Source organism: Vicugna pacos, chromosome 6 (assembly GCF_048564905.1).
Source record: "Vicugna pacos chromosome 6, VicPac4, whole genome shotgun sequence".
NCBI classification, from domain to species: Eukaryota; Metazoa; Chordata; class Mammalia; order Artiodactyla; family Camelidae; genus Vicugna; species Vicugna pacos.
The window spans coordinates 5,959,230-5,975,028 of record NC_132992.1 but is presented as its reverse complement, the minus strand read 5'-3'; the positions used below and the strand labels follow the sequence as shown (position 1 = coordinate 5,975,028).

The 15,799-nt window shown below is 37.7% G+C and overlaps 1 protein-coding gene and 1 long non-coding RNA gene across 4 annotated transcripts in view; one reads left to right on the top strand and one right to left on the bottom strand.

Annotated features, from left to right (window-relative positions):
• The window catches only part of LOC140696771 (uncharacterized), a 36,483-nt gene extending 35,412 nt beyond the window's left edge, over positions 1 to 1,071 (bottom strand). Inside the window, exon 1 of the long non-coding RNA XR_012073263.1 lies at positions 997 to 1,071. This is a non-coding gene — a long non-coding RNA (uncharacterized lncRNA). The remainder of the gene's footprint in view (positions 1 to 996) is intronic.
• Positions 929 to 15,215, top strand: LACTB (lactamase beta). Of its 3 annotated transcripts, none has more exons than XR_012073259.1 (6): positions 929 to 1,375; positions 1,811 to 1,877; positions 3,372 to 3,562; positions 3,852 to 4,203; positions 5,435 to 5,596; positions 14,422 to 14,641. XR_012073259.1 is itself a non-coding variant. In XM_072962287.1 (6 exons), exons 1-6 carry the CDS (start codon positions 1,007 to 1,009, stop codon positions 14,951 to 14,953), a joined length of 1,677 nt encoding a protein of 558 aa, XP_072818388.1. In that variant the 5' UTR covers positions 936 to 1,006; the 3' UTR covers positions 14,954 to 15,215. The 3 variants fall into 3 exon arrangements, 2 of the variants coding, with proteins under 2 accessions (XP_072818389.1, XP_072818388.1); XM_072962287.1 differs by having other exon boundaries at positions 936 to 1,375; positions 5,431 to 5,596; positions 14,422 to 15,215; XM_072962288.1 differs by lacking the exon at positions 14,422 to 14,641 and having other exon boundaries at positions 5,435 to 5,757.
• Positions 15,216 to 15,799: the final 584 nt, after the last annotated feature.

Genomic DNA, 15,799 nt, shown 5'->3' with positions numbered 1-15,799 from the left:
TATTATTTACTTAAATAATTGTATTTAATATTTAACATAATATTAAATATTTTCTTAAATCATTTTAAATAAACAATATATATGTAGTATATAAATAACATACACCACAAAGTATAAAAAGAAAATTGTAAAATTGGAATGAATATTTAATTATCTTCAAAATTAACAATTAATTATTCAATTAAGATTGTACAAGTTTTTCATTTTGTAGTAATCTGAAGTTAATTTCTTATTTCACAAGAGCCTCTGATCATGTACAGCTGTCAGAAATCATAGCTAACTGTAAATTATGAGTTATTTTTGGATTAAGATTTTTAAGTGCAAATTTTACTTAAAACTTTTTTTAACACTGAAAAAAAATTTTTTTTTAAAATACAGGCCATGTGTTTGATGTGGTATGGAGCTAGACTTCAGAAGAGGCTTTAAAGGGCCTTAGGGAAATGGAAGGGGCTGAAATGAGACAAAGAACGTAGAATAGCAGGAGGGAAAAGAGGGTTCTTGGGGGGGGAAGGAGACGCCTATTGAGCGGCTGCTGTGTGCCAGGCACTGTTCCAGGAGCTGAAGATCCAAAAATAAAAGCCACGGCTCTCCAAAGAGGTCACAGTCTGGTAAGCCATCAGATTAGTTCAGTGAAACAGAGTGTTAAGTTACAAGGAGGTCTGCGCACTGGGGGTCAAGGTGTGATGAGAAATCTCATGGGGACAGAACTAGGAAGCCTTCTCTGGGAGGTGACATTTGATCTGAGGGGAGGCAGAGGGGGAAAAGTGGTGGGGAGGGGTGAAAGATGCAGAAGTTTCAAGAAAGAGACAAAGCAAAGAGCGAAAGAGGGAGGACTCGATGCGATCGGCGCTCCGGCCATCGGGCCTCGACTGCTAGGGTCTGAGCGCGGTCGCCTCCCACTCCGCTCCCCTTCCCTCCCCCCGCGTCCTCTCCCCTCCCCGCTTCGCGCCTCCGCCGCCGGCCCGGCCTGCGCGAGCTCAGAAGCTCCCCGCTCACCCGAGACGCCATGTACCGGCTCCTGTCAGCTGTGACCGCCCAGGCCGCGACCCCCGGGGGCTGCGCCTGGGGCTGCGGGCGGCGCGCAGCCCACCGGCGCGCCGGGCTGCCGCCGCTCGGCCCCGGCTGGGTCGGGGGCCTCGGGCTGGGGCTGGGGCTGGGGCTGGCGCTCGGCGTGAAGCTGGCCGGCGAGCTAAGGGGCGCGTCCTCCGAGCCGACCCCCGCGGCGCCCGACCGCGAGGCGTTGCCTCAGGCCGAGCCGCTGCCACCGCAGGAGCAGCCCCTCGCCTCGTGGTCTCCACAGACCCCGCCGCCGCCCCACTCCAGGCACTTCGCCAGAGCCATCGACAGCAGCCGCGACCTCCTGCACAGGATCAAGGTGCGGCGACGGCAGGGGGGCGTAGGCGGCCGGGAACGCGGCGCCCAACCCCGGCGTCACCCGGGAATGAGACCCCTTGGTGGTTGTCTCTCGGGGCGAGGGGACCCCACCCCGGGCGGCGGGATTCCCGCAGCCGGCTTCCGAGAAAGACTTCCCGTTTCCCGACCTCCCAGTCACGGTCAGGCGCTCTCGGGGGGTTGCCCAAGTCGGGGCGGAGGTCACCGCCCGCCTCGCGGACCGCCCCTTCCCCCTCGGGGTGCCCGGCGGCACACCCCTCACGGTTACCCCGGGGCTCGGCCGGGGCCGAGGGGGCGGGCCCCGGGCCGAGGGGCGGGGCGGGGCGGGGCCGGGCCTCGGGGAGGCTGGAGGAGCGCGCCGGCGGACGCGCGAGGAGGCTCCGCCTGGCTTTGAACTGTTCTTTCCCTCCGCTCTTAGGATGAGGTGGGCGCGCCGGGCATAGTGGTTGGAGTCTCTGTAGATGGAAGAGAAGTCTGGTCGGAAGGTGGGCTCAGAAAAGTTTTATTTCTTGGCTTGTTTTGTGTCAGTCGATGAATGAAATCTTGACGCGTTACTGTTTGGAGTGAATCCCATGAAGTGCTGTTCAGTTTTCATAAAACCGTACATACTGCGAAGAAATCATGTTTAACAACAAAGAATCGGGCTTTTTATGAACAGCAGGGTTTAAAATTTGACTCTAGTGAATAAATCGGACTCTTAAAGTTGGCTTGTATCTATGCTACTTTCCTGTAGGACTGGGTTTATTGTTCTCAAAGCTGTGTGTTAAGTAGTCTGTTAACTGCACCTGTGTAGATACCCTTTATACTCGAGTAGATAAAACGTCAGAATTTTGTGTTTTTCTTTAACTCAGTCAATGACTTACTTGAGTCCTCTGTTCTGTAAAATACACTGTACTGAGAACTGGGGATATACACGATTCCTTGTCCTTAATGTGTCTATAAGCTACTTTATCACTTTTTTTTTTAACTGTGCAGAAGTGTCAGCTATTTTTTCAAACAAAAAGGCAGCAGCTTTGGAAGAGAAATTTCTAATCATTTTATGATAGTTTTGTCAAAGCATATTTTATAACTTGATTCTTGATTTACTTTTCCGTTGCACACAAATTAGTCCAATTGGTCATAGAGGGTTTTTTGGAACAAACTTTTAGGAAATGTTTCAGACATCATTTAGCGGAAGTACTACTTTTAGAAGCTGATAGGAGCAGTAGAGTTTTGAATTTAAAGAAAAATGATTCTTCCCCCAAGTTAAAGTATAGCTGATCAATATACCTAATACGAAAGATAATTGTAATAAAAATTATATAAGTGCTCTATAGCTGAGGGCTTTATTTTTATGAAAATATTTTTCAGCATAATCTATATTTACAGTAGAAAATAATTATTGTATGCCTTTTTATTCTTTTCAGATCTCAATTCTTTGTATGTGTTAGATTTCTATACTTTTGGCCTACAGAAGATGAAACCATACTTAAAACATTTTCTAGAAGGAGTTTCAACTCCTTCTTTTGACTTGCAGCTGAATTAAATTGATGCTAAACTAGGTTGGCTTTGCAGGGCATCTTTTCATGTTTGTTTTTATTGGTGGTTATTTTTAGGAATTTTTGTGGAAACTCAAAGATCAAGAATAAATGTAATCTGAAGAATAGTGATGTTGTCTTTAGAGAATGTAGAGTAATTTATTTAAAATGTGGAATATCCAAATTGTTAGATAAGCTAAGAAAAATCAGTGTCTGAGTCAAAAAATTACTGTTATGACAAGGTACTATTTTCAGTTTAGTTATAAGGTTAAATTGTTAGGCTTACTCTTGTCAGAATGGCTAAGACTCTTACCCATTGCCTATTCATAGTAATTAACTTACAGAAGTGGAATTTCTTTTCCTTTAGATAAACACACCAAATGTTTTAAGATAGTATCATTTCAGTTTTTGAAGTGACCGTGAAGCCTATTAATAGTGACTTTTTGCTTTATTCCCCCGAAGGTTTAGGTTATGCTGATGTTGAGAACCGTGTGCCATGCAAGCCAGAGACAGTTATGAGAATTGCCAGTATCAGCAAAAGCCTCACTATGGTTGCTCTTGCCAAATTGTGGGAAGCAGGGAAACTGGACCTTGATATTCCAGTACAACATTATGTTCCTGAATTCCCAGAAAAAGAGTATGAAGGTGAAAAGGTAATGAAACTCACAATTCATTTTTCTAATGACATTTAAGTGGCTTAAAAAGTTTCATAAGATTCTTTGGTTTGTTTTTAATTATTTTTAATGGGTTAAAGTTTTGTTTTATCCAGATAATATCCCAGTGGGTATTTTTCTGAAATTTGAGGCTAAACTTGTGCACATGACACATTTTTTCCAGCAGCAGTTTAAAATGGAAAATATTACTGAGGCATTATTCCAAGGCTACTAACTTTTTATTATACAGCTGAACACTGTAATTGAATTTTTGTGTTTTTACAATTAGGTTTCTGTCACAACAAGATTATTGATTTCTCACTTAAGTGGAATTCGTCATTATGAAAAGGACATGAAAAAGGTGAAAGAAGAGAAAGCTTGTAAAGCCTTGAAGATGATGAAAGGGACGTTGGAATCTGACCAAGAAAAAGAGTTAAAAGAAAGAGCAGGCAAAAGTAATGAAAAGAATGACTTTGCTAAAGCTAAGACAGAGCACGATAATGAAGCCAAAGGCCGAAATTCAAAACCTTGCAAGAAAAAGAATGATTTTGAACAAGGCGAATTATATTTGAAGGAAAAGTTTGAAAATTCAATTGAATCCCTAAGATTATTTAAAAATGACCCCTTGTTCTTTAAACCTGGTGAGTATTAATTTCTTCTCTTTACAAAATCATCATTATTCAAGTATTAATTTTCAGAATATCTAAAATGATACCATCCTGAGTGCATTCGATGTGGTTGATGATTATGGCATGGATTTTCCTGTCATTCTGATGCCTGCCTTTTTGTCTATAGTTCTTATCAGAACCTAGCATCCAGGCAGCTAGTTGTTTGTTTTAGCCTCATTGGAGGCTACCTAGACATTTAGTGGATTCTCAGTATTGAGATATTCATGGAAAAAATTATATGTTGGAATAATAGTTCTCCAAATAAAATCTGGGCCAAAATTGGCATGATAAAGTGTTAACGTTTTAGTATTTCATTAGTATTTAATTTCGTATTTAAATTGTTCAACTTATTTCGTGCTTTCATAGCATGAAGAAGTTAGTGTCCATCAACTTAATTTTATTTCCCCAAAAGCTGATCTATAAAAATAATTTTTTGTATACTTTTTGGTATGTCTACCGAAACCACTTAAGTTACATTTAGGTTTATGTACTTGTATTCCATTTTCATTTTAAGGTTTTTTTGTTTTGTTTTGTTTTTACCATGAATAAATATTATATAGGCATAATAAATAAGGGCAAAGAAATATGATTATGGATTTTGTCTTAAAAAATAAGATTCCCATCCATTTTTAGTACAGATCATACAATCTCTGTTGCCAGAATCTAAAATGATATAAAGGTATGTATTCAAAACAATATATATATTTGTATATGTATTTGTGTTTTAATATATATTTGAAACAAGGTTTTTATACCTACATATATTTTACTTAAAAAAAAGAATTTGCACAACTGTTTATGCCTGAAATGATGAGTAGTTAGGTATATTAAGAATACGACAGTTAACTCAGAAAACCAATTTGCTTTTCTTTCCCTTTCTGTTCCGTTGCCAGTTGGAAGGATTTTTTAGTTTAGAGATAGAATTTATTTTCTTATTTCATTATCACAGAAAGGAATAGATTCATGTGAAATTTTAAGTATGCTGATCATTTTATTTTTGTGTTAGGGACATGGAATAAGCAGGGCCATTGCAAAGTTGACTAAATTTGTTAATGTATCATCCATGATCTTCCCCTAAATGCTAAAGTAAAATACTCCAGTTTTAAAGATATGCCAGTTTTCAGTGGGAATATATTTTACATGATTTTAAATAATAATGAAGCATTTTCTTTTTTTTCCCCCTTACAATGATGTCTCAAGGTAGTCAGTTTTTGTATTCAACTTTTGGCTATACCCTACTGGCAGCCATAGTAGAAAGAGCTTCAGGATATAAATATTTGGACTATATGCAGAAAATATTCCATGACTTGGATATGCTGACAACTGTGCAGGAAGAAAATGAACCAGTGATTTACAATAGAGCAAGGTAAATGAATACCTTCTGTTGTGTCTAGCTGTATCTCATCTTCAGAATATGTTATCAATTCAAAGTCACATTTTCTTTGTCTCCATTCCAAAATCAACTTGCCATGTTTTGGGAGCTTTCCTGCATGTCTGTTTTTCCACCTATAATGTAAGGGAGATAAAGTGTATTTATGGGCAGAGGATGTAGCTCAGTGGTAGAGTGCTTGCTTAGCATGCATGAGGTCTTGGGTTCAATCCCCAGAACTTCTGTTAAATAAATAAATAAATAAACCTATTAACCACCCCCCCAAAAAATAAAGGGATTATTTCAGTCTCTTTAAAATAAAAACATTTTTAAAAAATTTTTTTAAATAAAATGTATCTGTAAAGGATCCCAAGATCCTTAGATGAAAGATAGCAACAATAATTTAAGCACATGAATGATTAAAACAAAATTGCTCCCATCGTGGGCATTTATAATTTGCTCTTCCATTATCCCTTTTCTTAAGTTTTAGTTAATACTTTGTTTATTTACCTTTTATTGTTTTTAATTGTTTTTAATTTTGAAATGACTTCATACTTATAGAAACTTATACTAGTATATATTTATGCTAGTACAAAGAATTTTTATACACCTTTCACCCAGATTCCCCAAATGGTAATCATTATCTGTCTGTCTGTATGTTATTTTTTTCTCAGCCATTTGGAAATAAGTTGCAGACATGGTACCCCTTATCCCATAAATACTTAAATGTGTATTTTTAAATAAGGACATTCAGGAAATTAACATCAACAGTGTGCTCACATCAAATCTACAGACCTTATTCAGTTTGCCAATTGTCTCAATAATGTCCTTTATAAGAAAAGGAAAGTACATTTTCTTTTCTGGTGTAGTCTAATATAGGATTACACATTATATTTAGTTGTCAAGTCTCTTAGAAGTCACATGAGTTCAATTTGTTCCTTAACTGGTGATGGTAATTTTAATTGCTCTGTTGAGGTTGTATATACCAGGTTTCTCCACTGTAAGAGTTTAAAATCATTTTATTGAAATGTATCAACTAAAATTTTTTCATAATTTTTACTAGTAATTTGTGTGTGTGGGGAGGATTGGGAGAGAATTCTGAGGCTTAAGACTAATATTAAGTTTTACAGTTACAGTGTTTCTTTTTCTGTTTTACTCTTTTTTTAAAAACTTTTTTTATTGAGTTATAGTCATTTTACAATGTTGTGTCAAGTTCCAGTGTAGAGCACAATCCCATTTCTTGAGAAAGGTAACAACACATTTAATAAATCAACTGTTACTTTTACCTTTTAAGTTTCCATTAGTACATACTTTACAAATGGCTTAATAGTACTTGACTAGGTGAAATGGTGAATTAGCTTTATTTTCCTGTCCCAATATACTAGTTTTGTTCAATCTTCTGTTGTATTTAGTTAAATTACCATTTTAAAATTACCAGCTTATTTAAAAGTATCAAATGTGCATTGTAAATCAGCCTGAAAGGGCTTTTTGGGACCTAAAAGAAATTAGGTTAGCAGCAAGCAATGAATTTTAATTTTTAGATGATGTGTAGTGTTCAACCACTTCCGACAGTGTTTATTATTTTTTAGTTCAACATTACATTCTACTGAAAAGCTTAAGAAAAAATGATAAATACCTGAAGTTTTCAGTTGAATCTAGAAAAGATTCTCTAGTAAAGATGGCATAGATGCATGACCTTATTTTGATTTAGATCTAACTATTTTATAACAAATATCTACACTTTTTTATAAGGGAGAGAAGAACATTATGTATAATCATTGAGTCTCTATTTTCAGCTGAAAATTAAGGCTCCATGAAGGTGCAGACTGCCAGGCAGCTATCATTTTATGTTTTCTTAATGAGTGGTTAATTTATGACTTGCTCAAAAATCAAAATATGGTGTATGATGTTGAGTTAATTTCATTTTATTTCCCGTTCTTTGAAAAAAGGCAGTGGGTTTCTGTTTCTACTGTTAAAGGTTCCTATTAGCTCTGGGTTTTTTCTTTAGATGTTGAAGATGCTAAAGGAGTAGTTGATTCATTTTACGTAGATTAAATGGGTTGCAGAAGTAAAATAGGGCACTAAAAAAAGAAGGAAACATTGTTACCTAGGAAAATATTCTGTCCTTTTGCTTTGTTTTTATTTTGCTTGATAAAATATCTATTTGGGCCTCTAAAACTCAACTCTGATTCTTTTTTATTTTTGTAATATTCCAAAAGAATTTAGATGCACCAACTTTTGGGGGAAGTTCAGGAAGTGAAAGAAATCTTCTCAAAGATAATATATTTTTAAAAACATTAAAGCGAAACTTAGTAAATGTGTACGTTTCTGTTCATTTGTTTTATGGCACCATTTTGCAGGAAATAAAATTTCCAGCAAGTTTGTAGCTTTGTTTAGTCTACTGACCCTTTGGTATAATCATAAATTAAATATGTTTATATTATCTTGACCTAGGCTTTTTAGAGTTATTGTATCCCGAGTAGATATTTATCATCTTTATCACTCTTCCGTTTGTATGTGTGTGTTTAAAACAGTGCCTCCCAGTGTCTGTCACCTCTTTAAGGTATTTCCCCAGAATCCCACCCTAAAATACTGCTGATATTTCTTTGATCAGAATTTTAGCAACAGACCACATTCAGCTGTAAGTGATGCAGCAAAATTAGTATTCAGCTGGGTACATTGTTGCCCTGAATAAAACTGGGATTTTTCTTAAATGGAATAAGACTATTGACTCTCTATATGTAGATAAATATATTGATTCTGTATCTCAAGTATATTCTGTTTAGACAAGTAAACTAAATAACACTTTACACTTTAAGCAAAGACCCACAGGGAAGTGGCATTAATGTTCTTTTCACTGAAAGACACTCAGTTTGTTGGTGGGGGACTCCGTAGTCAAGGCATTAGCCTCCTCTGTTCATATTTTTCTCTGTGTTTGGCACAATACTTAAGACAAAAATATCCTTCATAATTGGATAGGACCAAAATCAAATGGATGTTTTCTGAAGTGCTTGCTGTATATTGATAATATAGATATAGCCTTTACCTTCTCTTTTTGTCTTCATTATTATTTATTATCTTTATTTTATAGAGTATCTTCTAAAATTAAACATTATTACTTATGAAGCTCTTTTTCATGGACTCTTGTAGTAGGTTCAGTCTATGTTAATGCTAAACGTTAGAATAAGATTGGTTTTAATAACATGCATTTTAAATTCTGTGGATTTTTTACCTTCTTATAGCAACAAAATATAATGTGGTACGTAATTGTTTCTGCAGGCATTTAAGAAGCATTTTAAAAATACAAATATTTTGAATTTGTAAGTTTGTAGATATAAAGTTCTGTGGTAATACAGTGTTCTTGTGCCGAATCTGGAGATTCTTAAATAAGTAGGAAAAGGCTGTTTGTTGTCTGGCATCATTTCATCAATTTTTTAGTTACAAAGATGTCCCAGTAATTTAAGAACTTGTGTCTATAATTCCATTCTTTTTAGAGCAGAAATTCCTTAAGAATTTGAAATAGTAAAGTTATCATTCAGTTGAACAAAATTATTTTTAGGAAAAGTCATTAATTTGTCCTCTGTGAGAAGAAATCAAGAGATTAAAGTCTAGACTTTTCCTATTTAGAGTTTAGAATACTAGATTAAAGTCTAGAATTCTCCGTATACTTTTATTTTAAAGGAGGAATGACTGAATCATCCTAATTTCCGGCCTTGATTTTAAGTAATTTGAAACACTTTACTGTTTAAAGGAAGTTGCACAAAGCTGGTTATTAACCAAAATAGATTGGTAGTTCTCTCTTAGTTTACAAACTTGGAGTTCACTGTAAAAAATATATTTCTCAATGTGAAAATGTGTTCCTGTTATGTGGCTTCTTTTAGATTTGACTGGCTGGAATTACAAGTGTAATCAGGGCTCAGGCAGAAAGTAATGAGGACCTAAAATACAGGAGTGGCTATAGGAATGGAAACAATGGAGAAAGGTGGGACACAAAGCTGAGGGTGAATAGTAGGATTTGGCATTATTGGATGTGAATGTTGAGGGTAAGAGAGGCAACCAACATTGTAGTAGAGAAGAGAAACATGAGATGAAGTTGTGGAAGACATTCGTTTTGGACATGAGATGAAGTTGTGGAAGACATTCGTTTTGGACATGTTCACTTTGAGCAGTGAGAAGATCACATATTAAATCATTGGTCCTCAAGATTCTCTGTAGACTTTTTTAACCTTCAAAGCACATACCTGTGGCCACCCCTGCTTTACCCAATATTATGACTTGAACTTTTTGGGGACATTTAAGAATCTTGAAGGAAGAAAGAGGAGCCATTTTTCTTTGTCTTTTTAAAATAAGGTTTATTTCTTTTCTTTTCTCTCTTCTTCTTTTTTTTTTCTTTAGTGGAGACACTGGGGATTGAGCCCAGGACCTAGTGCATACCAAGCTTGCGCTCTAACCAGTGAGCTGGACTCCCCATCCATTTGTCAAATTATATGTGCTCATTGTTCCTCTAAAGTTATGAATTTGGGGAGGATGATGCCCATAGGTGATTCTGATAAACAACTTTGAGGAAAAAACAAATTTGAGAATTATAAATGCTAGTAGAAACTCTGGCTGTAAATCTGGAGCAAGGGTTGTGGTACAGCTGCAGTTTTGTAGCTATCTCTGTGGAAAAGAAGGAAAAGAAGACCTGAAACTGGAACCGCTGATGATTGTAGAGATATGGGGACTCATAGGATTGAGAGCTAGAAAAGAGAGCTCAGAGCAAACTGGCCTGCGGGGAGGGTCAGTGAAGCCCTGGGCAACCAGGGTGAGGAGCTTACAAAGGAAATTAGAAGGTCCTTGGTAACCCACAAGAGAGCTGGTTGGTAGAGATGGGGGAGCAGAAGCCATATTTTAAGGAACTGAATGAAGGGAGAGGTGAGTGCATGGAAACACCAGGTACAGACTATTTCGTGTAGTTTGGCAATAAATGATAGTGAAAGGTCTGGTAGCTAGAAGCTGTAACAAGGATAAAAAAGATTAAAAAAAATGTTTTCCCCTTAGGATATAGGAAACTACAGCATTTTGTGAACTAAGATGAAGAAGTCAAAGTTCCTAGCATAACACACAAAGTCCTTTGTGACTGTGTCTTGTCCCATGTCTACTCCTCCAGCATCATCTTTTGAAGCTCTCTGCTTCAGCAAAAGTAAACTACTTTGCTCCCCAGCCCAGTCTCTGTGAGCAGGCATTTCAACAAGGCTAGCTTTCACTAGTGATTAGGATTCCTCATACCCATCTTGTTAGTATTGCAGAATTTGGGGCCCTCCCCAGACGTACTGAAGTAGAATCTGCGTTTTAACAAAATCCTCAGTTGATTCATATTTTGCTTTGAAATTCAAGAGCTGTCCAACAAGACTGTTTGCCCTCTGAGAGCAGCCACAGTGTGAGGTTTTACTTGTCTCTTCAGTGCCTTGCAAGGAGTCTACATTAAGTATTTGGCCAACAAATGATGCTTTCATGTGTTCAATGTATTTATGAAGCACTTAGTGGATGGCAGGTACTGTTCCAGATAGGGAAATCATCAGTGAACCAGGTGGATAAGATTCCTGCCCTCATGAGACTTACATTGCGTGGGAAGAAACAGACAAACGTGTAAACTGAGAATCTCAGATGTTGATATGAAGAAAATAAAACAGGATGATGGGATGCAGAGAGAGTTTTAGGCCATGTCAGTTGAGCTGAGACTTGAATGATAAGGAAAGCTAGTTCACCTTTTTGCAAATACAGAAATGTCTGGCGTGAAAGAAGTAAGGCAAGGTGTTGTAAGTGATGAGGTCAAAAGAAGTAAGCAGGGGCTAAATCACATTGGACAGTGAGTCTCAATAGTTTTAGACCCACTGCCCCTTACTTTAACAGATTGTTGTAACATCTCATTTAATATTCTGAAATGAAAGTGATAGATCACATAACCTACACTCAATACTTTAAAATATAAAGAATATAAATAAAAGAAATATTTATAACACTTATAATAAATAGTAGATATCTCAATAGGTTAATGTTTACTCGTGACAACATGAGAAGACATAATAAAGTCAGATGCAACCTAATACGTAAAAGTATTTTAAATGTGAAATGCAGACCAATACGGGTATATTGGTGCTTCAGCTCTTGGCCTTGGTGGCTAACTCTGGCTAAAGTTTGAGCAAAATAGAATGTAGTCTCTTCACTTTTCGCAATGGTTACATTCAAGAAAAATTCATTGTAGAGTAAAAATGTGCAAGAAGTACTTTGTGTTCACATAGGAGACGGAGAGGGTTCTAGGCTCAGCTAGTTATTAAGAGTTTTTTACTTACATTAATATCATAGAATAGTTGAAGTTCTCACAGGATATAGGAGAATGCACCACTGTGGATTTTCCCATACATCATAGGATACTTGGGACTCTTGGGCCCTTATCCACTAAGTGTCAGTAAGAGCCCACTAATAATCATGACAACTGAAAAATGCCTCTCAAAATTTCCCTTAAGGAGTTGGTACTGCCTCTGTTGAGGAGCACTGATTGTGTTGTAGGCCATAGTAAGAAATACGGATTTTTTTTTCTCATTGCCATGGTGACCATTGGAGGGTTTCAAATGGGTGGGAAAAAGGGGAGACAATCTGTGGCTTCTGCATGGAGGATGGACTGCAAGTAGGTAACATAATCTAGGAAGTGGAACTGGTGGAACAAGGCTGTAGAGGCAAGAAGAGTCAATCAAAGATGCAGGTAGTAGAATTAGTCTTAAAGACAATAGGAAAAATTCTAAAGTGCCTGGAGAGAAGGAAAAAAGATTGGATGATGATGTAAATGCATCTTAAGATAAAGATGGGAGTTTCTAGCTCACTTTGGATGGCCTCAACCTTGTCAGTAAAACGAAGGATATGGTTACCCGCTGACTGGGCCTGAGGTAGGGTAGAGGACTGAGGGTAAAGAGACTGGGAATCGCTATTATGAAGAGTATACCAGGAAGTAACCAGGAAAAGCATAAAGGGGTTTGAGGACAGCAGTGAAGACCCTTAGCAAGAGTATGAGTTGTTACCAGCCAGCTTTGTTACAGGAGGTCCTGCAGCCTTTCTTGGCAGATACGGACTACCTACATTTATTCAGGATTGATGAATTGAGTAGTTTAAGTTCAGAAGAGTGAGGAACCCAAGGATGCTGGTGAGACCACAGCTGAAATAGTTGAAATGGCTGATGATATAGTTCAAGATAGGAGAGAAATCAAGTGAAAGCAGTAGGGACCAAAAGACCTGGAAAAATGGAAAGATTCAAGGGGAGGGAATGGATAGAGGTCCCACTGAGGGCAGAAAGAAGGTTCAGTTGGAGAGTTGGAATGATTGGGAGTCACAGTCATAGAAAGAAAGTTCTGAGCATGAAACCTTAGCGTTAAAACAGTTTAAAGTGTTGGTGAGACTCAAGTCTGACAGTGCTTAAGAACAGCCAACGTAGGATGAAGATGAAGGTCATTAGGGCTGAGACAGTCAGCAAACAGGAAACCCAACAGCACCATTTTGCTGTGCATCTTGCAAGGAAGGATCTTGATGAGCCAGGATTCTTTTTTTGCTTAATTATTTTGTGATCACATCTCATGTACCTAGTATTTACAGTACAGTCTCCTCATATTAGGATAGAAACCTCATGAGGTCAGTCTCTTTTGTTTAACACTTTATCCCAGCATCCCAACAGTGCCTGGCACATACAGTAAAGGTAGGAAGTCACCCACACACGAACTAATAGGGAAGTTAAAAGACAAAAGCAGTAAAATCCTCCGTATCCACAATAAGCAGTTAAAGGATACACAAAACAGATGTAAAGTACGATATCAAAACCAGTAATCGTGAGGGGAGGGGAGTACGAATGCAGGGTATCTAAAATGCATTTGAAATTAAGACAGTGACTTAAAGCAATCATGTGTATATATAGACTTCTATGCCAAAATCTCACAAGAACCTCAAACCAAACAGTGCCTGGCACATAGTAAGTGCTCCATGAGTGATTGTTGAATGCTTGAGTAAATAACAGCTATCATTTATTAAGCACCTATCAGAAATATGTAGAGTGCTTTATACATTTATTTCTTAACTCTGCAACGTAGACGTTTTTGTCCCTATTTTACAAATGAGGATGCTGAAGCAGAGAGGCAACAGACTGCCTGGGTTGTACTCCAACTCTGCCACTTAAAAGCTGTCACGTTAGACAAGTTATTTATAGTCTTAGTGCCTCAGTTTCCTCATCTGTAAAATAAGAATGATAATGAAGTGTGCTGACTCCAGCTTCTCCGACTTCACCAAGAAAGTACCACATCACATCATTATACATAGTATTTCTATGCTATTCTTAACTAGGGGTGATGTAGTCTCCTTACAGATAATAACCTAATTCTTGAACATCCCCGTGTGTACATTTTTAGCTATAAAATTCCACATGGCACATGATTCACTGAGCCCAGGGACTAAGAATATCTACCAAACGCTAGGTGTTCCTGCATATATTTTGCACAAGGCAAATATATATCGTGTGTAATACTAATCAGTACATTTTTCGCAGATGTTAGAAGTTTGGTACACTCAGCATGGGCAAGCCTTGCCAATAGAGAAACCAGCCTGCTTTCTATGCTTTAATTACTCAGTTATCTGTATTTCATTAGAATTTGAATCATACTGAAAATAGTGGTTAGTTTCTGAGAATATATGTTCACTACAGGGAAGTACAGTCTGTCTCATGTGTACAGTTTTCTGTTCATTTTCATGTATAAAGTTGATAATAGACTATCAAGTTTTTAATGATTATTCTTATTTCATTTTAGATTTTATGTTTACAATAAAAAGAGACGTCTTGTCAACACACCTTATGTGGATAACTCCTATAAATGGGCTGGTGGTGGATTTCTGTCTACAGTGGGTGACCTTCTGAAATTTGGGAATGCAATGCTGTATGGTTACCAAGTCGGGCTGTTTAAGAACTCAAATGAAAATCTTTTACCCGGATATCTCAAACCAGAAACAATGCTTATGATTTGGACACCAGTCCCTAACACAGAAATGTCTTGGGATAAAGAGGGTAAATACGCGATGGCATGGGGTGTTGTGGAAAAGAAGCAAACGTACGGTTCTTGTAGGAAGCAACGGCATTATGCCTCACATACTGGAAGTGCAGTGGGTGCCAGTAGTGTCCTGCTGGTCCTCCCTGAAGAACTGGATGCAGAGGCTATAAATAACAAGGTTCCCCCACGAGGAGTAGTTGTTTCCATCATATGTAACATGCAGTCTGTTGGCCTCAATAGCACTGCTTTAAAGATTGCTCTGGAATTTGATAAAGACAGATCAGACTTACCTTAACATCACAGGTGCAGAATGAGCTGTTTTGGGTTTTGGGGGTTTTTTCTTTGAAACATTGAAATCCCAAAATACATGATATTTTTTAAGAATAAATTTGTAATAGAGTGTAATTGAATGCAGAGGATTATGGACCTCTAATTGCTTAATTTTGTAATTGTCTTTTATTGTAGGATTAGTTCTCTAAACTCAGGGAAGTAACTATATTTTTACTTTTTGAAAAAAGTGTTAACTCTTGAAATAAAATATTCTGATAAAAAATGTACTTTTTGAATGTGTAATGTAGAGAAAAATCTCATCCAGTAGGACCTCAAAATATTGTTCTTTTACTATGACAGCTGAAACAAGATTATGAGAAATGGTGTATTAGTTATTTATTGCCACTTTAAAGAACACGCATTTATTATCCCATGGTTTCTGAGGCTTGGGAATTCAGGAATAGCTTGGCTAGGGGGATCTGGCACCAGAGTCTGTAATAAGGATGCAGACAAGATGTTGTAGTCATCTAAAGGCTTCTCTGGTCTAGAGAAAATGCTTCCAAAATGGCTCATTCACTCTCATTACTGATGGCAGGAATCTGTCCTCTGACTTGTGGTTGGCAAGAGGCATTAGTTTCTTACCATGTGGATGTCTCTTTAGGACTGCTTGAATATCTCAATGTCATGATAATTGGATTCCCCCACAACAAACAATGAGAGAGAGAGAGAGAGAGAGAAATGAACCAGGCAGAAGTCAAAGTCTTTTTTAACCTAGCCTAAAAAGTCACATTTGCTGTATTCTGTAGATCACATATACCAACCCTTAGATAGTCTTGGAAGGACTACACAGGGTGTGAATGTGAATATCAGG